Genomic DNA, 27,477 nt, shown 5'->3' with positions numbered 1-27,477 from the left:
CTGGAGGAGTGGTAATAACTTATGAGTTTTGTAAAAAAAAAAACAAACATGTTTTCTTGTGACAGAATCTCTTTAAATTGTATCCCTTTATAAACCAACACTCTCTCATGCTACCTTGCTTGAGCTACAAGCCTGTTCGTAGGGCTATACATTAAGGGCTAGTCCACACGAGGAGATTCGGGGAGATTTTGTCGCCTGGCGACTAATCGCCTCGTCTTTTGAGCGACTATCTCCCCGAACTGCCTCAGCGTTTCTCCTGCGCTAATGCTCACGCGGCGATGCGTTTTCTATAGTCGCCCAAAGTTGCATTAGCGCAGGCGACTTTTCTTTGTAGCCTATGGGGAGAAACGCTGAGGCAGTTCGGGGAGATAGTAGCTCAAAAGACGAGGTGATTAGTCGCCAGGCGACAAAATCTCCCCGAATCTCCTCGTGTGGCCTTACCCTTATACTGTATGGGAATCTTCTTTTCATTCACAAAAGAGATACTGTAGCTTTGCATCTTATTCTTTACTACAGAGATTGTTTGTTATGCCTATGGCATCCTAGGCATGTGTGTAGATGAAGGGATTTATAGTTTACATTAGAAATAGAGGCAGATTGTTTAACATTCATGCCCTAAAAAGGATGTGCTAAAGCTGTCTCAATATTTTTTTTCAGTTGTAATTCTACAACAGCTAGATAGTGAAGATCAGACTATCCTGTTCTGAGAGAAGGTGTCGGACCCCCTTCAAAAAAATCTTTAAGGGGCCCAGTTCCCACAGTATCTCTTCACAGCACTCCCCAGACCACCTCCACATAACTGCTGCTTGCCCGCAATTCGTTTGTGGCAAAATGCTTTTTAAAAAAAAACCCTTGCATGGGGGGTTTGGCAATGCTCTTCACCTTGGCATGGATGCAAAATCTGGCGCTATGGCAGGTGGTAAGTACAGGGTTCCAGTGTTGACTGTGCCCTCCATACCTAACAGACAGGAAGGGGGGGCATATATGCCTTTGTCCACCCACCCAGCCTGCATGACTACTGTGCTGCTGAATGCAGATAACACTGTATTAAGAAATGCATCTACTTTTTTGCCAATAAAATAAATTACCCCTCGTATATACATCTTCTGTTATAAATCTTTGTATGCCAAAGTAAGACCAAGCAAACATACTGCCAATTATTCATGACACATAGATGCTTTTGAAATCTATGTGAATTTGTTACTGCTTAAAAACCAGCCGCTGTTTTTATGCGTTAGGAACTATCATCAATAAATAAACTCTAGCAAGTCCCCAGATAATGATGAAAGGGCAGAGCTGCTAGCGGCCCGTTATTAGTTCATGATCAAAATAAGCAGAGATAATGACTGAAGTTTATAAAGACATAGAGAAAAATAACAGGGCTAAACAGCATCAACTGTGTTGTTTTATAATGTATTAATGCAAATGGCAGAATCAAATCAATCCTTGTATTCCTTCGACGGGAAACTGCCAATTGCTTTACAATTTATGCCCTTGTGCTCAAATTAGGCTCCTACTTATTCTTTTTTCCTTTGGCACATATTGAGGGGGAGTTGGAATAACAGTGATTGGGGTTGCAGTCAGTTTATTTTGCATATTTTTTCTTTTAAACTTTCCACCCACTATAAATCCCCATGCTCTTACAGTGCCCAGATCAAAGGCAAATGTCAGAAATTATAATTCCAAATAAGAAACCTTCTGGGAATTTATCCCAATTACTAATTCGTAAAGAACAGCTAAAGCTTTCACTTCCATGCTGTGTGGATAACAAAGCTGGAGCATTTATATCTGCAGCAGGAAATTCCATTATATGTCCCATTATATGCCCTGTGTCTGTCATGCTGGATGGCAGTACAGTAATACTTATATTAGCTTCAGTCTATGGCAATGCCAGGGAGGATGAGTGGCTGTGACACTTCTGGAACATACAAAAGTTATATTAGTAGAAAGGGCTCTGGAACCTCAGTCTCAGGGAGAGGCTTTTTGATCAGGCCCTTGACAAAAGTACAAATATCATACATAATCAAATTGTGTATTAACTAATTTTCACTTTACTAGCACTTTACGCTTTACATTGGGGATGCCAGGGTGACTCGCTTGCTACAATGTATACAATCTCAAATTGATACACACAGTGCCACAGTCACTGGGGCTCATGTATACACGGACACAGTGCAGTGTTCATTTCTGGCACAAAAAGTCAGAAATAAAAAGAAAACTTCTGTGTCACAGAAGTGAAAAAGGGCAGAAAGATTAAGTATAGTATTATTTAAAGGAACAGTAACACCAATCAATTAAAATGTTTTAAAGGAAAGGCAATATAATGTACTGGTGCCCTGCACTGGCAAAACTAGTGTGTTTACTTCAGAAAAACAACTATAATTAAACTATAACAACTAGGTGCATTATTCACACCTCAGATTCAGACCTCACCAAATGAGCAGATCTCTGAATGTATGACCTGCTTATTTTTGTCCATGTTTGGGGACCTTTAGGGTAAGGCCAGACGAGGAGATTCGGGGAGATTTTGTCGCCTGGCGACTTATCGCCACGTCTTTTGAGAGACTATCTCTGTAACCTATGGGGAAAAGACGCCGAGGCAGTTTGGGGAGATAGTCGCGCAAAAGACGTGGCGATAAGTCGCCAGGCGACAAAATCTCCCCCCGAATCTCCTCGTCTGGCCTTACCCTTAGATTGGTCATGATTGGTTTCCTTGTCTCTGGTGCCTGTCCTACTCTCAAATTATGCACCGTATTCTGCCTACCATACTCTGCCTATATCTGCCATACTCTGCCTGCCCTATGCTCCCTGTGTGTGCCATACTTTGCCTGTGTGTGTCATATTCTACCTGCCCTACACTGTCTGTGTTTGCCATACTCTGTCTGCCCTATGCTCCCTGTGTGTGCCATAATCTACCTGCCCTACTCGGGCTGTGTGTACCATATTGTGCCTACCCTACTCTGGATGTGTGTGCCATACTCTGCCTGCCCTACGCTGCATTTGTGTGCCATATTCTACCTGGCCTACACTGCATTTGGGAGGTGAGCTTGGTGGGGGTTTGTTCCTGAGGTTTGTTAGCATTTGGAAATAGTTTTAAGGTTGTACTTAACATTTTTAATCATGTCCTTGGGTTGTTGTGCTATCCACAGAGGAGGAGGAGGCATATGGATGTAAGGGTATGTCTTAAAATGAATAATAATAATAACTGATAATAAACTTGTTTCACATATGAGCAGGGCCGGAACTAGGGGTAGGCAGAAGAGGCATGTGCAATGGTATGAGGGGTGCCACATACCTCATTTGTAGCACCCCTAGTCCAGGCTATTTTTTGCATTACCACCTGAAAGTTATTTCACCTCTACCACTCACCATCATGAAGATGGTGGGGAGGGGGAAGATGTGGCCCTGGCCTGTACTGCTTTTGAGTAATTACTGATATCCCTGCAATGAGCACCAATTATTTGGGTTTTAGGTGTGCGACCACCATTAATATGGATATGGTTTTAAAAGTTCTTGCGATAACATGGGTGTGGTTAAACTGGGCTCCATTATCAGCCCTCCATTATGTAGGCCAGATAAATTGGTTAAATCCCCAACACCTTGGCAATGGAAGAGCATGCATGCATAAACAAGTGGCAGGAGCAGATATGACTGAGAATGTGAGGATGATGCACTCGCCAAGGGGGACTTGACCTTGGGGTGATCAGTTGGCAAATCCAAGACTGCAAGTTTGGACAACAACAAGTGCTTTTCATGTTACAAAATGAGCTCTTCTGAACTGTGGCTGAATGACAGCTATTTAAAACATTATAAATACTCTTATGGCCATACTTCCAAAGGAACCCTGACACACAAGAACTGACCACGCATATTTTACTGCTGAAAATTATGACTTTGTGCCACCCAAATGGTGGTGGTGGATATTACACCTAAGTCAGGTGGGCAGTGGTTTCTGCTACTTGATCCAAACTCCAAGTCTAAACCAATTTTTGGTAATTTCCCGTTTTCACTTTCCTTCTAGAAAGCAACTCAGGTAGCTGAGCCTGTGTAAGGCTGTTGGGCAAGGGATTACTGAGATCTGAGAGAGGCAATGGTTGGATTTTTATCATCACCCAATGCTTTTTCTTTAGGCCGGTAGAGTAATTTCTGTATATAGAAAGCCCTTTCTAGCCAAATTGCTTGCATCCAAACAACTGACAAAGGATTTGAATTATATTTGCTACTGCTGGGAGACTCTGAATGCCAAGGCTAGGCGGCTCCACATTCTGACTGTATTGTTTATAAGACATTTTTCCTATGTATTCATTTGTTTAAAGCTTCTCAGACATGTCTACTTTTGAATTTATACATTTCCTGTTTTGGACAGCAGCTAGTGCGAAGAATTTACCTTCAGTGTATCCGATAGTCCCCCCCCCCCTCAGTTGAGCATTACACACCATCTATGTTTAACATTTTTGCTAAGCCAAACATTTTCAAATAGATGAGAGGTTGAAGGACAGGCACAAACTAAGCAGAAGAATGCTTGAATAATAAATTAGGCTTATGTAATATAAGATTTCTATCACCTATAGCAACCAATCAGAAGTTGGAATTTCATGGTTGCCCTGCTTACTGGTTGCAATGGGTTACTGCAGCTGAGCATATTTTGTGCCAGATGGACTGGCAGGTACTGCATACAGCACACACAAGGATTGGCAGGTAATGCATACAGCACACACAAGGATTTGTATAGTATCATAGTTGCTAAATTGCACAAGTGCAGTTGCTGGTAGCAACCAATAAGAGATAAACTAGTGTAGAAAATGAAAGCAAAGGTCTGTTATGGGTTTCCAGTAACTATGATTGAAGGGGCCCGGGTGCAGGCAGAGGAGCTATCCCCCCAACCTTCTCCGCACAAAGTTTTCAGCACTCCCCAAGGGGGTGCAGGGCCTGATGAGATCCGGCCCGGTAGTTACAGTACACCCCTGTGGATTGCTACAGGTGACTTTACTGCTGCAATTTATGTTTGAAAGTCAGACCAATAAATATCCAAATAATAAAAACAAACTCATTGGGGCAATTTTACTTACCTCTGAAGTTGCGCCATCGTTGGCTTTGCCGCACTTTGCCAGGTGTAAATTCACCTGGGCTGCGAAAGATTCACGAAGATCCGAAGCTGCACACAAGTTACCAATCATTTGCGAAGTTGGGCTAGCGATATTACGATCAGCGGTTCGAAGTTACGCTATCAATGGCACATTTGCATACGGCATGCAGTTAAGTACAATGGCCGGATATGCAGCAGCAAACACATTACACTACACAAGGCCAAGGAACCTTAATAAATGTGTTCTAATGCCCCACACATGTGCCCACAGTATAGTTTAGGTGCCATATGTTATCAAATGTAGGGGGGAAAGAGGGTACCCTAAAAAAAAAAATTGCTGTTTTTCAGCCTTTCACCCTATAAAAAGTAAAAGACGCCAGCCTTTTTTTGGGACTTAGAAAAAATGTCAACTTTTTTTGGAGCAATCCCTATCTACTTTATTGCACTTCGCCTGGTCTGAGGTGGCGAAGTAAAGTCTGGCGCAAGAGGTAACGTTCACGAATATCCGCAACTTAGTGAATTAGCGTAGTTACATCCCTTCGTGAGAGTGCAATTTCGCCTGGCGTAAGGTTGTGAAGTAGCGCTAGAGTAGGTCTACTTGGCTAGCGAATTGACGCCAGCACCCGTTAGTAAATCGGCGAAGTGGCAAAATGACGTCACGCTGGTGAATTTTCGCTAGCATTAGCCCTTTAGTAAATTTGCCCCATTTAGAGATGGTTCACCTTTAAGTTAACTTTTTATATGCTATAGAATGACTAATTCTAAGCAACTTTTCAATTGGCCTGCATTTTTTCTTTTTTATAGTTTTTTTATTATTTCCCTTCTTATTTTGACTCTTTCCAGCTGCCCCCATATAAAAATCAAATGCTCTGTAATGCTACGAACGTTTTGTTATTGCAACTTTAAATGATTGATTTTTCTTATTCAATGATTTTTTCTTATTCAAATCAATGCATGATCGTTTGGGTAATTTGGACCCTAGCAACCACATTGCAGAAATTGCAAACTGGAGAGCAGCTGAATAATGATCTAACTAATTCAAATAAAACACAAATAATAATTATAATGGAAAACTAATTAAAAATGATCTCAGAATATCACCCTCTACATTCACTTAAAGGTGAATACCCCTTTTAATGTTCTTGTTCTAGTGTCACTTTAGCTCGAAACATGTTGTGAAAAATAAAAGCCTTGCAGCACAGCATCTGCGGTTTTATGTTCCTGTTTGTCCACAATTCTAAAGACTTGGCATCATGCTAGGTAAGGTTTCCCACAGGCACTTTATTCACTGGGAAGATACAATAAAATTCTATTCACCAGCTACAAATAATCAGACTCATTTAGGGCAGAGACACACGCTCAGATTCGCAGAGATTAGTTGCCCAGCGACAAATATCCTCTTCTTCGGGGCAACTAATCTCTGAGAACTGCCTCCCGCCGGCTAGAATGTAAATCGCCGGTGGGATGGCAAACGGTGAGCTTCGTTTTCCAAAGCCACCCAAAGTTGCTTCACAAGGAAACTTTGGGCATCTTTGGAAAACGAAGCGCTTCAAGTGCCATCCACCTGGCAATTTAGATTCTAGCTGGTGGGAGTCAGTTCAGGGAGATTAGCCGTCCCAAATCTGAGCGTGTGTCTCTGCCCTTACAGAGCAGACAGACGGTGCAAAGTGCAAGCAAGGGGTACAAGGCACCATGCTTTTAGCATTCTTTACTTTGCCATGGCGTATTTACTGCTAGTACCCAAGAATGAAATACAAATAGATGTGCCTTTTTCTGCCTTGTGCATCATTCAGAAAGCTAGGCAGCCATTTACTTACCACCTATAATGGCAAGTGTCAAGAACATGAATCCATTGTTCCAGTGACAGAGTGCAGAGATTGCACTTTTTGAGAAGGCTATGAGTGCTTTGATATGTGCACGAGCCTTTAAGGGATACTATTTTGTGACCATTAGCACTCTTGCACTTGGACAATCATAAATAAGCCCAACTGTGTGAAATAGTCATGAAAACAGCTGGTTGGCTGTGACTGCAATCCACGAGCTACAAGCAGACCCCCAGAACAGCTAAACATTTACGAGTAACTATCCCACACAGTTGTCTATACTTCAGAGATGTGGGCAATCAGTGGGCACTCAATAAATAAAAATATCGATCTACCAAGCAACATAAGTATCCCATCACTACAAATGGCATTTGTTTTTTCAGGATTTTGGTGGTACATCTTTATTTATTTGGTTGGCTGAACTTGCTTTTTGTAATGTTTCACCATGTGCCCCCTTTGTTGATATGTGGGTAAATGGTTTATCTCCTGTCTACATTTTTTGGCATCACACAAATGCCTCAGCTTTCCATAGACCTTAAACTGTGTGTTTTTTGTTGTTTTAAAGTTTTGGATTATTCCATTAGAGATCAATGTTTATAGTCTGCCTTTTTCATGTATGGCTCCAGGGATGTCGTTAATTGCATTGCATTCAGGGATAAGACATCACCTGGCAACCAGTTATACTTTAGGACTACATCATAGCAAGCTGAGCCCTCCGAGGCCCAGGTGGAACTGCATGACTCAAAGGTTTTGGAAAATATATATATATATAAATACTCTTTGTATATATGTTGCCATGAAATGCCTTAACAGGTTCATTTTTAGACAGTAGATACATAAGCAACACTTATGTATAATTACAAAATTTAGCTGCATGCCTGGAGGCTTTTGCAAATTGCTGTTGCCCCAAATATTAGGTGCATAAGGCCAGATTTAGCTTCAAGAGATAAAGAAGGGGAAGTTTCACTCAAAACCAAATACTGTGCAGCCTTCCTATTGCAGAAAAACAGGATTGTCATTTTGGAAAAAAAGATTATTGCAATGAAAAGGTATAGAATAACAGCAGAGTAGAGAGTAAAGTCTGTCATAGCAGCAAAAAGAAAGCCAACTTTAGGGTAGCACCCTTGTCTTTGGAATTAGATTTTGTCCACATATTTGAGATTGAGATGAGACACCTGTAGGTCTGCTGGTAACCTTAAACTACAAGATGGACCCTTTATCCCTTCTGCTGGGTTTTGTAGTCTAGTAACTACTTGGGAACTCCAAGCTGAACAACCCAGACTTTAAATATGGAAGGTACATTTTTTATGTGCCGTTGAAAAAGTACTGTAATCCAAGGAAACTATTTGGCACAGTGGAACTTGGGTAGCAATTACTACACTCTCATGACAGTCAGTAAATGATCGGTTCTCAGTTGGGAAAGATGTGCTATCATCTGATAATGATTCATCTATTGTTAAACCACCACAGAAATAGAAACAATTTTTTTATATTTGAGATTTGGGTGTATATTACTTGTAATCTTTCAGCCCACAGCATTTTAAGTCAGTAAACTTGCTGAGGCTAAACACTACAAAAAAACAAAGTTTTTTTTTAAATCCTGATTTATTTAGCATCCTGATACTTTTGTAAAAGCATTCAAAATAGCTGTCTCAATGGAAGCAAAGCTATTTCTAAACTGGCAGAAGATTGTCCCTGCATATAGGCATAGGCATAAAAAGAATAGTATTGTAGGGATCTGAGGATTTAGTTATAATTTATTCAGGCAGCCCCCTAATTTTAACTAGATAATTGGGTCCTCATTTACAGTTTGGGGTTGAGACTATTTCCCTGTTCTGGGTTAAAGTTTTTTTCTGGCAATTCCACAACTGGTCAGGAGGTTTCATTGTTCCCTTCTGTAAAAGGGGAAGCCAAATCATGCCCTGCCTCTTTCTTGGTATTAGATCTACCTGGAAAGTGGGTGCTGAAAAAGGCTTGGTGGATGTATGCCCAGTAGATGAAGTCAGTGTAAGCATAGTTCTGCAACAGCTCAATCCAGAAGTAAGAGTTAGTGAGCAGCCTGAGGATCCAATGAGGCATTAGAGTCCAGGGTGTACTACCCACAGAGTAAAGCTGCAGGTGTACAGATTTAGGGACTACTATAGCTTGTCTAGGTTCCACCTGTGTCTGATATTTAGACACTTCTGAGTTGACTAAATCCACTAAGTCTGCAAAGGCCCATCCCAGAGATTCCATTTGTATTTGCGTTTTAACTCCATGTGCATTGCATTAATAAGTATTATCTGTACATCATAGGATTATATAGTTATAATGTTTTTTGATCCCTCATTGATCAGCAATCTTTCCGAAGTCCAAAAAATAATACAACTACTCAATCCATGGATTGGACCCACCATGTTCTAGAAACATACAGAGCATCTTGCCAACTGGAGTCATCTTTCTTTATAGGAAAACTGCGGACAATTTTATCAAAAGAAGACATAATATACCCCAATTCCCTATGCATCTTGCAATCCATGTCACTGCACATTCATTCCATTCAACCTTTACATACATCCCTTCCCCATAAATGTTAGTCCTCCTTATTGATATGTTTCCTGTTTAACACCATTCTGTTTCTCCAATGTTCACTTTCCCTACCCATTTATATTATGTTCTTTTGTCTGTTAGACAGATTCGCCCATCACTACCAGGGAATTGTAAGGGAATAAATGCAGCTGTTCTGGAACAATTTATGATCAGCTGTAGGGAATTGCAAGGTAAAAATGCAGCAGTTATGGAACAATTTATGTTTAGGTGCAGGGAGTTGCAAAGGAATAAATACAGCTGTTCTGGAACAATTTATGATCAGGTGTAGAGAGTTGCAAGGTAAAAATGCAGCTGTTATGGAACAATATATGTTTAGGTGCAGGGAGTTGCAAGGGAGTCAATGCAGCTATTGCTCTGAAATTGTATAACATATAATAACAGATGCGGGGAGTTACAAAGGAAAACTGAAAAATGTTGATTGCTTTTTGTATACAACATAATACTGTGTAGAAAATGAAAATGTAAATGCACTGATGATACACATTGCCCCCAGAAAATAAAATACTTTTAGTAACAGATTATGTTTTATTTATACAGCAGTTTGCTATTCTTTTTTTCCCAGTCATAGCAGGGAAAGGGAGAGGAACAAGAAATGAAGGGAAGGGGGAGGAAGAAGGACAATGAACAGGGCAGAGAGGGGGTTAAATGGGATGGGAGGGACAGAAATAAACACTGCAGGGAGGGGGTTAAATGAACAGGTCAGAGAGGGAGAGAAACGAACAGTGCAGGGATGGGGTTAAATGAACAGGGCAAAGAGGGAGAGAAACAAATAGGGCAGGTAGGGGGTTAAATGAATACGGAGGGCAGAGAGGGAGAAAAACAAACAGTGCAGGAAGGGGGTTAAATGAACAGCGCAGAGAGGGACAGAAATGAACACTGCAGGGAGGGGGTTAAATGAACAGGGCAGACAAACACTGCAGGGAGGGGGTTACATGAACAGGGCAGAGATGGAGGAAACTAACACTGCAGGGAGGTGGTTAAATGAACAGCGCAGAAAGGAGCAGTTCAGGGAAGGAAAAACAGGCAGTAAGGGCGATCCGATGTGTACAAGGAAGGACTGAGTGTGACATCACAGACACACCCACTCCCTCCTCACTGGCTGCTCTTAGGCAGAAGGTGCCAGTAGCTCCAGAGCCTTGTACTGGAAACTCCTGGACAGGAATTTTGCAAAGAGGAAGGGCTGAGCACAGTTTTCAAGCTAATACAGACGTTATTGACCCAATTGGTATTAAAATAAAAACGACAGTATTTCTTTTATTTTACATGGTTTGATGCATTGTGAAAATGTATGTTATATGTCCCCTTTAAGCTGCTATTCAGGTACTTTAGATTCAACAACTTATCTGCCTATGTAAGTGGCCTTCCGATGGGCTTCCCCGACCATTATCTGGGCAAAAACAGGCCAGATAACGATCGGGCAGCTTTGATTCTCCCTACTATCGAGGACCACATTGGCTAGTTTGGCCTATGTCTCATCGGAACCCATTCCCATAGTTGTAATCTGATCATTTGGCCTTAGTGCTGAACAATCGGATTAGCCTGATATTGCCCTGCCTTTGGCGGGCATTTTGGGAGAAAGATCTGCTCGTTTGGCAACCTCACCCAGCAGATCTTATAGTGAACAGCCACTTTAAGAAAGACATACCTTTTTTCTAAAATCTAATTATTAGTGGTAAATGTCCAACAAGTTCTTGACACCTGAAATCTTAAAACATATTTTAACATGATTAGAGTGTTAAAAAGATTAACAAAATAAATTTTTCTAGCTACAAACAATAAACAGGGTTAATATACAGAGCTGGTTTATACAGATAATATTTTGCAATAGTTGTGCAGATGCATGTGGGAAATGGCTACAATGCCAGATTGTGATGTTAATATGTATCTTATTATGCTCGTCTTGGTCTGTTCATAACGTATAAATGAATCCTAAATGTCCATATAATTCTACTAAATTACAGTCTGCTAGGAAATTGTCCTGTTATGTTGATTAAACCTGCTACTAGTAGAAAATGTAGTTAAGAATCTGGATTAAATCAATACAATACATATAGCACAATTCAGAGAAATACAAGTAACTGTTTCTTTTATTTGTGAAATGAGGGACTTTTGTCACCAACTTGAAAATATGTTTGTATTTTTTATTGTTTGAGAATTGAAGAGAAGGTTTTGTGATTTATAACAAGTACAATCATTTCTTGATTGACTTTGGTAAACTGTGTCCTCCTGTAGAAGAAAGTTTCAGTGGCATCTACACAAAATTGTCTTTACTGTGCCAATACAAAACATCAAAATAAGCTGTAGCAATAGCTTGGGAGCAGCATCAAGAACACAAACACAACTTCACCCAATTCATTTCTGAACAGAGAATTTGAAATCTTAAGAGTCCCTGATCCTTATATATTTAAAGGAGAGACAGTTTTTACTTAAATATAAAATATATATATATAACTGACAACATTGGGTCTGAAGTTTGTAAGAGTTCTCATAACCACACGATCTGGAAAGATAGAAAAAAAAAGTTAGATAGTGTTGTTTGATCAATAAAGACTGTAGCTCTCCTATTCTTCTGCAGGACGTGATAGCTACCAAAAACAGTCTTGAAAGAAAGGCACTTAAGTGATGAATCTTCCAGAGGTTCATAAGAAATCTCACACAACTAGCTTAAAACTAAGAATAGATCTCAAGAAGGGAAAGGTTGAAGGATCCTTGATGTATCTTTTGAAGAGGGGATGTTTAAAAAAGATCTGTTCATAACAGCCAAACCTACTGATATCTGGGTTTTAGTGGTGTTGACTGCCAGACCTTTATCAACCCCCACCAGAATTGTTGGATCACAGAAACCTGAGTGTGAGAAACCTGTCTTCTGCTACACCGGGTTTTGAATATCTTCCAAACTCTAGAGTAAGGAGTCTTTTCTAGTTTGGATGAGGATCTGTACTACTTCAGGAGAGAGCGCTTGTAGTTCTAAAATGGACCTGTCCGTCTCCAGGCTGCTATCCATAATCTCAAAGGATGTTGACATCAAAGAGGTCCTTTAGTCAAGAGAGTTGGGGAATGTGGGGAATAACTCAATACTGCTTCTTGGACATTCTCATTAGCAGGGGAAACCAACTCCTCCTGGGCCAGAAAGGAGAAATGATGATTGTTTGCACTTGATCTTCTGCAATACATTGGGAATCATTGGTATGGGAGGAAATATGTATACCAGATAATGACTGCTTCTGGTGGTGGGGAAGAAAGAGTTTCCAAGGTAACTTGCTGAAAAAGTTGGAATTTTCTCTGAATAACTGGCATGAAACTCATTCATTAGTAAAATATCTTCAGGAGTCATGTTAAGGACACCCTAACAGTTTAAAGAAGTACAGATGAAAATACTTTTAATACAATTTTATACATCTTTCCAGTATCTGTAAAATAATTTTTTGGGGGAATAACACCCCTTGTTTTGTTCATAAAAGGTTTCATCCTTTAGATGTGTAGAGAGCCATGAATTGCATTTGCCCCCAGTTTATCAACACTTACATACAAACGATGATTTGAAATGGGATGGTTATAACCTTGCTGTCATTAGGTGGAAAACAGCAGCACTCATAGGGGCAAATTCACTAAGAATCGAAGTTGCGCCAGGCGCAACTTTGCCACACTTCGCCAGGCGAATTTTCGCCAGCGCTATGCAAATTCACTAAAATGCGAAGTTGCGCACAGGGGTAGCGAAAGGTTGCGGAGTTGCGCTAGCGTTGTTTCGCTATATAAAGCGAAGTTGCGCTAGCGAAGGCTAATTTGCATACGGCGCAAAATTCAAATTTCAATGGAGGAACACGTATCTGCACTACAAATGCCTAGAAAACCTTCAAATCAGCCAATAAATATTTTATTTTGCCCTACACATGTGCCCACTGTCTAGGTAAGTTGCCATGAGTCAGGAAATGTAGGGGGGAGGAAGGGGAGCCCCAAAAATTTTTAGATCTTTTTCAGCCTATCACCCGTCATGTAGAAAACACGCCAGCGTTTTTTGGGACTTAGAAAAAATTTTGATTTTTTTGGAAACAATCCCTATCTACTCTATTGCGCTTCTCCAGGTCTGAGGTGGCGAAGGAAGTCTAGCGTAAAAGGTAGCGTTCGCTACACTGCGCAAGTTAGTGAATTTGCGTAGTTTCGTCGCTAGCGAAGATTCGCCTGGTGTAAGGTTGCGAAGTAACACTAGCGAAACTACGCCAGCGTTCGTTAGTGAATTTGCGCAGTAGCGAAAATGCCCAACGCTAGCGAATTAACGCTAGTGTTTGGCGCTTCGCGCTTTAGTGAATTTGCCCCATAATATCTGTCACCACTTTCCATAATAATCTAAGTTAAATGCTTTGCTTGATGCACACGTAGTGGTGACAGGCGTATAATTTTTTAGCAGTCAAACCACATCAACATTAGTGTAAAAACATTGTATTCTATCTGCAACGCAAAGTGGGCCCTACTGGGGGAATATTCCATTTTATTGTTTCAATTATCTAATGTGAGTTTAGTAAAATGCTTAGTTCCTTATAGGTGAAGGAAGCATCCTCCCTTTTCTTGTTGATTTGTTTTAATTTTGCTCACAGGGAATGTAGAATGCAACTTTAGTTTTCATTTCAGATTTTGCATGTAAAAATAAAAAACATAGATCTTTCTAATAGGCAATAAGTGAAACACAGGTTATTGAAGTATGGTTGAAAAAAAGGGGGTACACACACACACACACACACACACACACATATCTGAATGTTCTTCATGCCACTAACATCCTTTGATGGGCAAAGCTGCAGCAGTGACATGACGCACCTGTGATGCTTGCTTGTGTATTTATACTGCCAAATGACTTCTGATAGCTTCTCCATTTCAAAAGGATGCCATTTATTTCTTGTAGTACATTGTCAAAAATGCACAAAAAAAAGAAGAGAAAAAAAGATGATCTTAATCCCAAAAGAGTAATAAAGTAGAGCTGAAAACAGTGTGGCTCATAAATACCCACTGGGCAAACGTGTACCTGGGGAGTAACCGATGGAAACAAATGTTAGCTTTCATTGTTTAATCTGATGAAAAATGCAAGTTACTAATTGGTTGCTATGGGTTACAGCTCAGGTGCAGATTTACCCAGTGTTTATGAATGTATCTGGACTGTACCCTAATACATATTGTTATTAATACAATTATTATCCTCCGACCCTTTTTGACCCATATCTGGTCAACCAACATTTGCTCAACCAACATCTGCTGGGTCACTGTACCATTTTGTGCAGGTCACAGTGCTGTTTTGTTTTGTGAGTAATGATGTGCAATTTAACTCTTGGGGTCACCAATTTATTTTGGGGCTCTATGTCATTATATTCTGTGAGTCTCTAGTACTGAATGATGCAGATCATATATAAAACATATATCTAGCAAATGTTGCTACAAAAGTGTGCATCATTTTTACAAGTGCGCATAGCTTATTTAATGCGGATAAAACCCAGCTTTACAGGGGATACAAGCAAGAAAACAGTAGCAAAACATATAAGCAGCTTCAAAGATCTGCATAAAAATGCTAATTGTTTATAGGCTTATGAGTCAAGATTAGCCAGTAGTAAGAGTGGGTCATTATTTAATTTATGCTTTAATATTTCCAACTAACTAAACTGCATTGCTCTCAGTGGTAGATGGAAGAAAACTTTGCATGTCTGTAGAGTATTAAGGCTGTATAGCAATAATGATATATGCAAACTGTGCAAGCATTCATCACTTATTTACTCTCAGTGTTCGGACCAAAGGGGCTGGCTTATTGGGCAGAGTATTATGGTTCTGTTTGTTCTGTAGCCACTATGTTTGCTCTACTCCTCTTCAACATCTCCTCTGGCTCATTATTAGAAAAGCAAATATTTGTCATAATAGCTAGTAAGTTCATTTTTCAAAGCACAGAATGCTGACAATCCACTAAAGAAGAGCAGCTATCAAAGAAAAACAAAATATTTATCAGATTTACTAATGGAGCATTTTTATTAGGCACAAGCCTTAATGTGACCATACACAGGCAATAAAAGCTGCCGACTCAGTCCTTCAGGACACAGTCGGGCCTGCCCAACTAATATCTGGCCACAAATTGGGCAGACATCGATGGGGTAGATTTAAAAGTCCCATCATGGTGAGGACTGCATTAGCTTGTTGACACAGTTCTCACCCCAACTATCATCAACTAGTTATCACCCACCTCATCAGCAATCAGTCACTAATCAGATTGTGGGTCAGTTGGTGTGATCACCATTCCAGATCATCAGATAACCCCATACACATAGACTATGGCTTTCCTACCGTATATAAATCAGTTACAAATGACCAAACTGTGTACGCAGCTTAATTAGAACTGCACAGATGGATAATGGGAATCAACATTCCTGGTAACTAAAGCTCATTGTCAATACAATTTATGTGCACACAAAATGTTATAGATACATGTACTTTCATTTGAAAACACAATGTGGTAAAAAAAGCCCTTCCTTTTGATAGTAATTGTGGTTGGCAGATACATGAATAGGCTACCCCTAGGTCATCCCCCAGAGAGATGAGGGACTCATCTAGCTTTTTCAATTATTATTTTTCTTTAAAACAATGTATTTTTATCTGTGCTGCAGGGGCTGGATATGGTCAGGATGGGTGCATGGCCGGTACCTGCTAGACATCCAGAAAAGGCAAATGGCATGTGCTTGAGCTCTATAAAGGTGGCCATAGACGTAACATTTACGATCTTTCTTGGAAGCGATCTTTCTAAGAAAGATCATTCGTTTCAATACACACATGTAGAGCTGAATCGTCAGATATACAGGTAGAAACAATAGAATTCTACCTATCTGACGATTCAGCACTTAACAATGGCCGATGTTTGGGTCAATCAATCAAAATTTTCCATCCATTCCGTCAAGAACCATACACTCACCGAATATCGTGCGAAAACTACTTTTGTATGATATTTTCTGTGCGTCTATGGCAAAGACACGTTGGGATTGGCACGCACCAGTGACATCAACATGGCACATCTTAGAGGAAAGTGTTGCCAAGGAACCCCACATCTCATTAATCTGCCACTGATGGCCATGGGTCCCCAGCATTAGTGTGGCTTCTTGGGGGGGATGTAGATAGAACAAACAGCATATTACATACGTAGTTGCAAATGCTTATACATACATTTTTTATTATTCTTCAAAACTTGCTGTAGGCAGGTTTCATTGGGAAAAAGGTTGTACCTGATGGGTCTTTTTCCAGCCTCATGTACTATGTCATTGTTAGTTACTTTCAATATACACAATATGACTTTTCGAAAAAAAGGGCTTTGATGGTTATACAATGATGGCAATGTTAAAAAGAGTACCTGTGCATTCCTAATCACCTACAGCAAACAATTAGCAGCTAGCATTTACTAGTTACAATAGGGCACATTTGTATGTTCTTTATTGCTTTTGAGGCATAATTATGTACTTGTTCATTTGGAGACAATGGAAATGGCAGCTGCCATATACATTGCAGCATTTATATTAACCACACTCTTTCTATATCATCCCTTTCATTAATAATATTGTTTATCCTTGTATGTCAAAACAGGAATAACCTATTTATTATTCTGCTTGTAGCACACTGCAAGAGTAAAATAATACCAAGAATGGGTGACTGATGGCAGAGCAAGCAAAACCTGATACAGTTAAAAGGGCATGCAGGTAGTAACCTGTGACTTTCCACCGGCACAAGGAGATTGTGAGTCACGCTAGAGCTGGCAATGGAAAGATGAGGAATTTGTGTTCCGTTCATTAGGATGCGAGAGACAAGGATGAGGGGTTTTACTAAGGAAAATATGAGATGTGAGGTGATTCAGCAGCATACTGAAAAGGTTAGCATGGGAGATATTCAGAGAGTGGCCAGGAAGGTGGAAGGTTGCTGGAATATACAGAAAAATGAATAGCACAATGAATGTTTTTTTCCCTACATCATGTAATATCTTCTCTTCCAACAATTGATCTTTCCAATTTAGTAAAGGAGAAATGAGGAGAGCACTCAATAGGCATAAAAAATGCTGTGGTTACCGGTGGTCGGCAATAAAAAAGTAACCACAGCATTTTTTATGCCCATTTCTCCTTTACTAAAAAGTATACATATCAGAAAAGTGGTGACCTGTATGAGGAAAGTTGAACTATTATCGTGAACCGAGTGGGCAGAGCATTTTTGGACATTTTCAGTATTTTTGTAACAATTGATCTTTCCAATATGAGTATTTATGACTTCATATATTTTCCTCAGATCTAAATGTAACCTTTCCTGTTATTACTAGTATTGATATAATTTAGCTTTCTAAATGTTGTCTCAAGTCCCAGAATCTCACAGCTTTTCCTGTTCATAGGATGATGGGAGTTGTAGTATCCTTAACAAATGTCAATATTATTACCTCATAATGAAATTACCTATCATTATGTAGTTCAGGGCGATCCAACTGGTGACCCATGGCCAAATGTTACCCTACAAGTGTAATTTATGGCCCTCTTTGGATTTCATCATCATTTTAATATAATCTTGTCCACAAAATGTATTATAATGAATTTCCATCCTAATTCATAGTAAAAGTTGGGTAGCACTTAAGCAGTGTAAATGGGGGCATATATCCATAAAGGGGAAGGAAACCTAGTCGGCGCAAACCCTCCACCCCCCCTCCCGTTTGTTGCCCACCCTCCCTCCTCCTCCCTGGCCTACCCGTCCCGCTGGGCAAATGCCCCTAACTTGTTACTTACCCTTCTGCGCAGGTCCAGTCCAGGGAGTTCACAGACGACATCTTCTTCCACGCGATCTTCTTCCTGCTGTGAACGGCGCATGCCCAGTAGGATCATTTCGCCGGTACGATCTACTGTGCATGCACGTAACTTTTGGCGCATGCGCAGTAGATCCGTACCGGCGAAATGATCCTACTGCGCATGCGCCAAAACTCCGTTCACAGCAGGAAGAAGATCGCTTGGAAGAAGATGTCGTCTGTGAACTCGCTGACTAGGTTTCCTTCCCCTTTAAAGGGACAGTTCATCTGATGATTAACGTTAAGGACTTTTACACGAGTGTTTGCTTGAGCAGACAATAAGCAGTCTGTCTAGATCAGGCATGTCCAAAGTCAGGCCCGGGGGCCAAATGCGGCCCATTTTCAAATTTACACCGGCCCTCAGCCTCCATCATGAAATTAATAATAATGTGGCCCGCCAGCACATTGCAATCAGGAGTCGCGTCGCCGTAATATTTGGGCACATTAGTGAAATCATCTGCAACTTGGTCTATACTGCTGCCTGTGTGCTGAAGGTGTTAGCAATAGACACGTACTGGCATGAAGTGACGCCGCATAATTCTATAGGGCTGAAGGTGCAATCGACATACTGACGTGCCAGTACAGTAAACTAAAGAATTGTGCGAAAACAGCGCATCACTACGTGCCAGTACGTGTCTATTGCTAACACCTTCAGCACACAGGCAGCAGTATAGACCAAGTGGCAGATCATTTCACTAATGTTCCCAAATATTACTGCTACGGCTATGCAACTCCTTGTTTATAATGAGTTAAATGGTTCAAAGAATGTCAGGCTGAATGGTCGGCCCCCATACATTTTCACCAAATCTGGCCCTCGTTGCAAAAAGTTTGGACACCCCTGGTCTAGATTTTCATGGTTTCTTAGATTTTTAATCATATTCCATTTGTTCTACCTATCCCCAGCCTGAAATATACATTTACCCCAGGGGCTAGAAAGAAGATTATTATTAGAGAGTATTATTACTATTATACATATTCTATTGCGCATTTTGCTATTAGGACATTTTCCAATTTGTATTTCAGTCCTCTATAGAGTCTGCCTGGTTGCAAGAATAAGGAACCCTAAAAATTAGATAAGAGATTAAACCACCCTGACAAAATAAGGGCCATTATATTCACCAACCACCAGCTGCTGATTCGGTTAGTGGCTGAGTTAGCAATCGAAATTGCCCAGCTTCACCCAAGCTTTATTGCATGATCTATTGGCATTTACACTTAAGATAGCCATACAATTAAAGATCATCTCATTTGCCAATCTTTATATAAGAGTTCAGGTGGGCCATAGTTTTGGCGTCATACTCAGGACAATCAGCTCCCAATTTGGTTGCACCAGACAAATGTTACCTGACATATTGCTTACCTTACTGGCATTTTCTTTAGACATCATCTGATCAGTTCCTGATAAATCTAGCTATTCCTGTTGTTATTTTAAAAAAAGTCACATGATACATTTTAGAGGCAACTCCTTTAAATTGCACATTTTCAATAATTGCATGGAGGTCTTCCTACTTTTGTCAGTGGTAGCCCCCAGCCCTCCACACATTAGTTTATATTTCAAATATACATAGAAGGAACGACCTGTGATCAAAATTGGTGTGCCCTATATATCAAATGATAGGATTGATAATTTAGTACTAAACACAAGAGATTTAGAACATCTGGTTTGAGACTAAAAAATGGGTAGCCATACTATCATCATTCTTTAACACAGTCATATGTTCTACTACAATATGCAATTAAACAGATACATAATCAGTTTTAAACCTAATCAAAAAATTGATTCACTAGACTTAATCTGGGTCCCATTAAAGAACCACTGGCCTAACAAATGTAAAACACTATGAAGACAAAACCAATTAATGGCATATAAATGCTAAACATATCTCAACTTTATATAGAGATTAAGGTCTGTTTGTTCCATGTGTAAACACCTTTGAGACACAGATTATAATGCAGGAACTGAATCAGCACCACTGCATTATATTTGGTAGATGGCCCAAATGAGTCCATGTATGAGGTCAAATGTTGACCTGGAACTGACAGTTTAGCTCTCACAGTTTGTGACCATTACACGCAAGATTTTAATGATGGCGTAAAGTCGGTCAACCTGTACTCTCAGTGATCAGCTTTAAATTTTGAAGAGATATGAACAACCAAATCGGGATATAAACCTAAAAAGGCTGAACAGCTTTGCCCACGAAACAGAAAAATCCAGTGAAAATGATGAATTCTTAAAACTATATGGCCAGCAATAGAAACACATACTTGACTCTTCTAGGGTTCTGTATAAATAGGCCATTTGCAAATCCATGAGTTAATTACTGTGCAAAATATTACCCAAGTACCTTGATAGCTTGAAAATGGGCTTGTAAAACACTTTATTATCAATACATATGTTTTTTAAGCATACATTGCTTATATTTTTGGAATATACTTAGAAGCTACTATAATATTTATAGGGCAAAGACAAACAATCAGTTTCACATACAGATATTTAAATTGTGCATCAGTACTGATCCCATAGGGCCCTCTATACACCCCTCAGTAACCTCTGGGTTTGACATTTCTACTGTTCATTCATGCTAGTTTTCAGCTTTTAGTACATATTTTATTGCTGATTTTATTGCTTCATGCCAATTTCTACTGTCAGGGTTAAAAGCATTACTGGCTTTCAAGGTTTACCAGACAGCACTCATAAAAATATATTTGATCACCATTTTCCTACAACTCATAGGTCAGAATGTTGCAATCTAAAGTTCTCACATGAACCACAATATCCTGAAGTTTAGGCTAAGTTTAGGCATGAGCCACTTCCATACTTCATATGTTATGTTTCCAAATATTCTTAACTAAAACTGCATCCTGCACTGTCAGACCATACCTGTTCTTTTATTATTTATAGAGGACTGGGGAGCAAAGCATATAATTGAGGCAAATCCTCTGAGGGTGTAGCATGCTACTTAAAGGAGAAGGAAAGCGACCAAGGCAGTTTACTGCCAATAGATTAGCCACAATAGTGCAAGCTATAACACTATATTTATTATGCAGAATGCCTCACCATCCCTGAGTAAAAAGCTCTAGAAGTTCTCTGTTTGCTTAGGATAGCAGCCACCATATTAGCTTGGTGTGATATAACTTCCTGCCAGTCTCTCCCTCCTGGCTCATAGCTCTGGACTCAGATTACTGATGTGAGGGGAGGAGGGAGAGGAGCTTACTGGGCATGCTCAAGCCCTAGCCCTGGAAGTTTAAACTGAAAACAGGAAATCTGATACAGAAGCCCATGTGTACACAATAGAAGGAAAGAAATGCAGTTTCTTTTGACAGAGGACTCAGAGCAGCATTACTTTGAGGGTTTACTGGTGTATTTATATAGACCTTTCTAATAAAGCTTACTTAGTTTTAACCTTTCCTTCTCCTTTAAGTGGTTAACAAAAACATCAGAAATGGTTTTGTATGCAGCCTTTCATACGTGTCTAGAGCAGTGTTTATTTATTCGCTATACTGTACACACAGAAAAGTTGGACCTGGCAGAACACTTTGTCAATTTACTGATCTTCCTGTGCTACACAGTAGCTACACTGACAATGAGGACTCTGTTTCAAATCCAGAGAATGGGTTTATAATTTGCAGCACTCTATCCTGGGTGCTAGGCAACTCCTCCCTGTGTACCTGCAAATATTCCACAGAGAATGAGATGCTGTTGCAATAACTGAAGCAATTGCCTTGAAACATGTTGATTAATTCTGAGTTTTTTTGTTGAAAAATAATCCTAGTCAGCCCAGAATAAGTTGAATCAAGCTTTGTTTACTAGGAAAAAAATAATAAAAAGCAGCATTTGCCCACACAATAATTGTGACAGCCTGAGCATTAAGAAAAGCAAGAGTTAAGGACATTTCTACTAGAACAATATATACCTTGACATATTTAATTTACAGCAGTTATATCTGTACCAACTGCAAATGCCAGCATGCAAGTGTTACATACAGGTCTGCAACTTCATCGCACACAAGAAGAATACAAGCAGATCCAGCTTGAAACAAATTATATATCAATGAAGCACAGAGATATCATAAATATTGAGCAAAACACAGCCTTGCATTCTACTGTCAAGTGCAAACATTATTAGCCACTAGCACAATAACACTGGCCCCAACCCTTATATTTACTTTGGAGATGCATGCAGTCAGCTCCAAATAACAACAATGGCATAAACTGGCTATTTATTTACAGACCACTTTGTATCAAAATTATATTGTCATTTTACATTTTTTTCCCAATACCTCCAATGTGAGTACTGATGTTTTTTGAAAATAAGGTCTATTAAGGCACAGGTTACATTATTAAGCATTTGCTTTTCAGCTTATCTTTCTTCTTCTTCTGCTTGGACCTCTTTCCATCCACTTGCAGGCTGACAGTTCTTCTCTTTTCTAAGTTTAAAAGTTCCTGAAACAGTTCCTGTACATTGTAGTTGAGCTTTGCAGATGTTTCCATGAAAGAGCACTTCCACTTGTTTGACAAGCTTTCTCCCTCACTGGCCTGTACCTCCCTCAGCATTTCATCACTCTTGTTACCAACCAACATAATAGGAATGTTCTGGGTGTCTCCCTTAATTTGCCAGATTTGTTCATATATTGGCTGAAGTTCCTCCATTGACTGTTTACTTGTAACCGAATAGACCAAGATGAATGCATGGCCCTTAGATATTGATAGCCTTTGCATAGCAGGAAATTGGTGGCTCCCTGTTGTGTCTGTGATCTGTAATGTGCAGATGTTTTTATCACAGCTGATGACTTGCCTATAAGTATCTTCAATGGTAGGAATATAGGTTTCCCTAAATGTCCCTCGTACAAAACGCAGAACTAAGGAACTTTTTCCAACTCCAGCAGCTCCAAACACAACCACCCTATAATCATTGCTTGGCTCTGGCATGTTGCTTTAAAAAATCAGGCTCCTTCAAAAGATTAGAAGTGATGTGGTACAAATGCAGTCAATAAGAGAGGAAGCATCGTGCTGTCAAATGGGAATCTGTAAAGGGAAGAAATGTGAATATTTTACATCACATAGGAAAACCAAACAATTCTTTAAGATTTAATTGTGGATTCTCCAGCAATTACAAAACAACCCCATTACATCAAATTAACTAAACAATAGCAAACTGGTTTATCGTCAATAATGTTCTGGATAAAGAGTTAACAAACCCGTCAGAAGAAAGCTTTGCCTGAACGTGCTCCACACAGCAACATAAAGAACGCACCTTGCTAGATCACCTCTGCTTTTATATTCTCCCAGCCTGTGAGTTTTCCTTTCTGCCTGCTGGAGGGGGTTTAATTACTGCATCACATAGACACACTGCTCCGAATAAAGACAGCAACTAGCTCCCTCCCTTTGCTCGCTTTGTCTATCCTTCTCCTCTTACTTGGTTTGAAAGGTGCCAGTAATATTAGATTATTTGTGCCATCTAGTGGATATGGAAACACAGCTTTGCAATCACCCACACCATTTGTACCATTTTCTCCTCCCCCCCCCACAAAAAAATGAAATCATCATTAATATTTATTATTATATAAAAATGCATTTAACACCATCTATCATTTATTATTTGTGAGGAGCTATGGTATCTCTAGTCAATGAAAGAATAGAGGACACAACTCAGGTACTAAGAGAACAAGTAGGCTTGTTTTTTGCCCAGTTCTGTTGGCTCCTCCAGGAGTGTTCCATATACAATCCCCATAATTTATGGTTTCATAGTTTATGGAATTGATCAGGATATCTAAAACTTTATCCCCATAATTCTTTACAGGATTGATTAAGATATCAATATAAATTATCACCATAATGCTTTATGGCATTGATTATGGCATTGATTATGACATTCAAGGCTGTTCATATATATTTTGTTTTTGAACTATTGATATGGGTAGTGTTTAAACCAATGTTTTACCCAAGGAAACATATTTATAGCTGCTATAGTAGTCAGATTCTCTCTGCTTGATACCGGATATTAAACATGCAGCAAATAGGTACTTTGTGGAAAGAAATGACCTGTATAGCTACATAAGTTAGCCAATTCAACATTCCTGATATCTCTGTTGTTATTACACATTTTCAAAAAAAGAATCTCTGCAGTGAGGGACCATAGGATTTAAATGAAAACTATAACCCTGAACAGAGATGCAGGTCTTTAAAATATATGACATAATATAACACATATTGATATAAATAAAACTATTTCATGAAGAATATATATATTTCTAATAGTATGTACCTATGTACCATTTAATAATCCCATGTTGAAACACTGCTGTTTTAAAGGTATACCGAAACACATATGTATATTAATAGGTCAATTATTAGGAAATAAATCATTTGTGAAGTTTTTTTTCAGAAAGTATAGCTCCGCTTAAATATTAGAAATGTGTTAACCATTTTCAGTTACCACTGTCAGATCATCCACAACATTAATATGCTGGCTACTGCAAGGACATATGTGCACTGCATGCAACAGCCATGACGAGATAAACAAGTCCCTTTTTTCTATTATGTATGAGCAGTGGTTTAAAAGGGCCCAGTTCCTGGTTAATCCACAAACAGAATTTACTCACTTCAAACCACTACCGGGATTCATGGAATGGAATGCCTCAGTAAATTAATTAAGAAGTTCAAGTTATACACACTTGGGCCATATAAAAGTCTGTCTTGTTTAAATTACACAGCTTTGTCATAAAGGTACTGGAAAATAACAGTGTGAAGAAAATAAATTTTAATTGTCCGTTGAAGTTTAAAGCATTATAAACTATTACAAAATAATCTGAGATATTCACTTTAACAGACCTACATTTTATGTTGCATAATAATTATAATACCAATATATATGTGGGACAAATCTCTCTGATATGGAACAGTACAAATTTCACATTTCAAAAATGAAACCAGTTCACTGTGATCTATGAATTTTGTGCAGCTTTTCTGCATGATTATTCCATTTCTTTCACTGAAAACAACTGGACTGCTCTTCTAGCAGGTGTGAGGGGCTAGCAGTCACTGTTAAGTTAGAGTACGTTAGGACACTAACCTGAATTCTCAGGCATTCACCAAGCATTCTCAGCTTTGACCCTGAGGCAGGGTTGTAAAATTTTTAACCCTCTTTTTGGCCATTGTATGACCAACACCCCCATTGATGACATCATGTGTTGGATTGGGGTTTGGGCAATTACATCACAAAAATTACGGGGCCATGCTCGCACTTTAAACCATCATCCATCTGGGGCTCATTGTCTTATGCCAAAACTTTTCAACCCATAGGTATACTCAAGGGCCCTGCGTGTTTCAGGGCAACCTACTCACCACTACTTACAATCTAAAAACTCATGTCCACATGTCCCTCAGAGATTTGCAGCTACTGAAGATTATTAGATTAGGTCATTTCCTTTGTGACATGCTCACAGGCAAACCCACAGAGCTCATACTAGAATAATAATTATGTATTGTAATAGGTTTGCATTAAAATAGTATTGAAGATGTTCCACGGTGTAGATGTCATGCCACACACGTACTAAGGCTGGCTATGTAGGTAGATCAGTAAGTAGGGACTACAAAAATTATCGGAAACTACTAAGAGAAGGGTGGGTATTTCCAACATTGCTTTATCAATGGTAGCTAATAAAAATGTAGAGATAATCTGATCAAGCCTTTTCATACTTACAGTATACGACTCCCACTGGTGGAACAAATGTAGGATTTTGATTTGAGGAATTTAATTTGTTTTGCTGCGGAAAAGCTTATTTTAGACCTTAGTTATAATGAATGATTGTTAGAAGTCAATTATTTTTGTGGTAGAAAATTGATTGATCTCAGGACTTAATGTTAAAACTGAAACCTTACCCCCTACTGGCCTTGTATTTAAAATAAACTATATATATTGACAATTATTGTTTTTAATTGTTTGCACCAGCTTGTACTGCATCTAACCTCATATGCTGGGCTGGTGGTAAATAGTCAGTCTGAAATGGTTCCCTCCTGTCAAAAATAGTAAATGTGTTTGTTGCTCTGACTGGTTTGTGTGACTGTATGACTGTAGTTTCTGTACTTTTAGCATTCTGTGTGTCACAAGGCTGCATCCCTTCTATATATGGCTGTAAACGATTAAAGGGGAACTATAGCAAAAATTAAAATTTAATATGAACTTAAGCATACCGAAATAAGAAACTTTCTAAATTAAATTAAGTATTCTGCATCATTTCTAAAATAATCAAGTTTATCTGCACTATCCCTCTCTCAGCATCTGTTTCTCTTCAATTTGTCTTCTTGCAGCAGTTGGGTGTCAGATATTCATTGACAGTTAGATCCTATATATCTTATGGGGGGGGGGGCTTCCTTTCCTAGTAGATGAATTAGAGCTCATTCAAATAACTGATTCCAGAAAAAACAAAATCCAACAAAATAACTGCCTTTTGCACACAATCTGCATGTAGAAAGACAGGTGATTTTACAGTATTAGAATGAGATCTAATACATCTTCTAGGCAAAAGGAGCCCCCCCTATAAGATATATTGGATCATTCATCTGACACCCAACTCCTGAATGAAGAAAGAATGAAGAGAAACAGATGCTGAATGAGGAATAGTGACGATGAACTTGATTATTTCAGAAACAGTACAGACGATTTAATTAATTGATTGTATTTAGAAAGTTTCTTATTTCAGTATGATAAAGCTTATATTAAATTTTTATTTTCGTGATAGTTCCCCTTTAAGTACTTTACAACTGATATGTTCTAAGACTTCTTTATATAAAGACAAATGAAATGGTGGTGGGTGGTTTCTCTGCTTTCTGCAAGAGATTCTCAGAACAGCAATCTGTAAATGGTGTATCTGCCCCTGAAATTTCCAGTTTTAGGTTACAGTAAATATATATATTCAGAGCAGGGTCATGTTCCCAAGGGAACAAACAGTACACAATGGATTAGGGTATGTGGGGCACAATAGATGTGGCAGCTACTGATATTATCTCTGCACGCTAAGCAGCAGTGATTTACTAAGATAGCATAATTCTGAATCCAAAACATATGGTGTATTCATTTTGCATACAGCAGGAGATAATCTCCCTCCCATGGTGTGTCATGTACATTTTCCTTTTTTCCTAATGAAAGG

General features: G+C 39.2%; 1 protein-coding gene across 2 annotated transcripts; it reads right to left on the bottom strand.

The window, feature by feature from the left end:
- Nucleotides 1-22,112: 22,112 nt before the first annotated feature.
- diras3.S (DIRAS family GTP binding RAS like 3 S homeolog) lies at nt 22,113-23,834 on the bottom strand. 2 transcript variants are annotated; one of them, XM_041591390.1, is made up of 2 exons: nt 23,527-23,834; nt 22,113-23,353 (listed from the first exon to the last, which is right to left on the bottom strand). In XM_041591390.1, the coding sequence occupies exon 2, from the start codon at nt 23,255-23,257 to the stop codon at nt 22,661-22,663; it is 597 nt and encodes a 198-aa protein (XP_041447324.1). In that variant the 5' UTR covers nt 23,258-23,353; nt 23,527-23,834; the 3' UTR covers nt 22,113-22,660. The 2 variants fall into 2 exon arrangements, with proteins under 2 accessions (XP_041447324.1, NP_001088712.1); NM_001095243.1 differs by having other exon boundaries at nt 23,583-23,605.
- Between the last annotated feature and the right edge of the window lie 3,643 nt (nt 23,835-27,477).

This window comes from Xenopus laevis, chromosome 4S (genome assembly GCF_017654675.1).
Source record: "Xenopus laevis strain J_2021 chromosome 4S, Xenopus_laevis_v10.1, whole genome shotgun sequence".
Taxonomy (NCBI): Eukaryota; Metazoa; Chordata; class Amphibia; order Anura; family Pipidae; genus Xenopus; species Xenopus laevis.
Note: the sequence above shows the minus strand (reverse complement) of the source record. Positions and strands in the feature narration are given on the sequence as shown.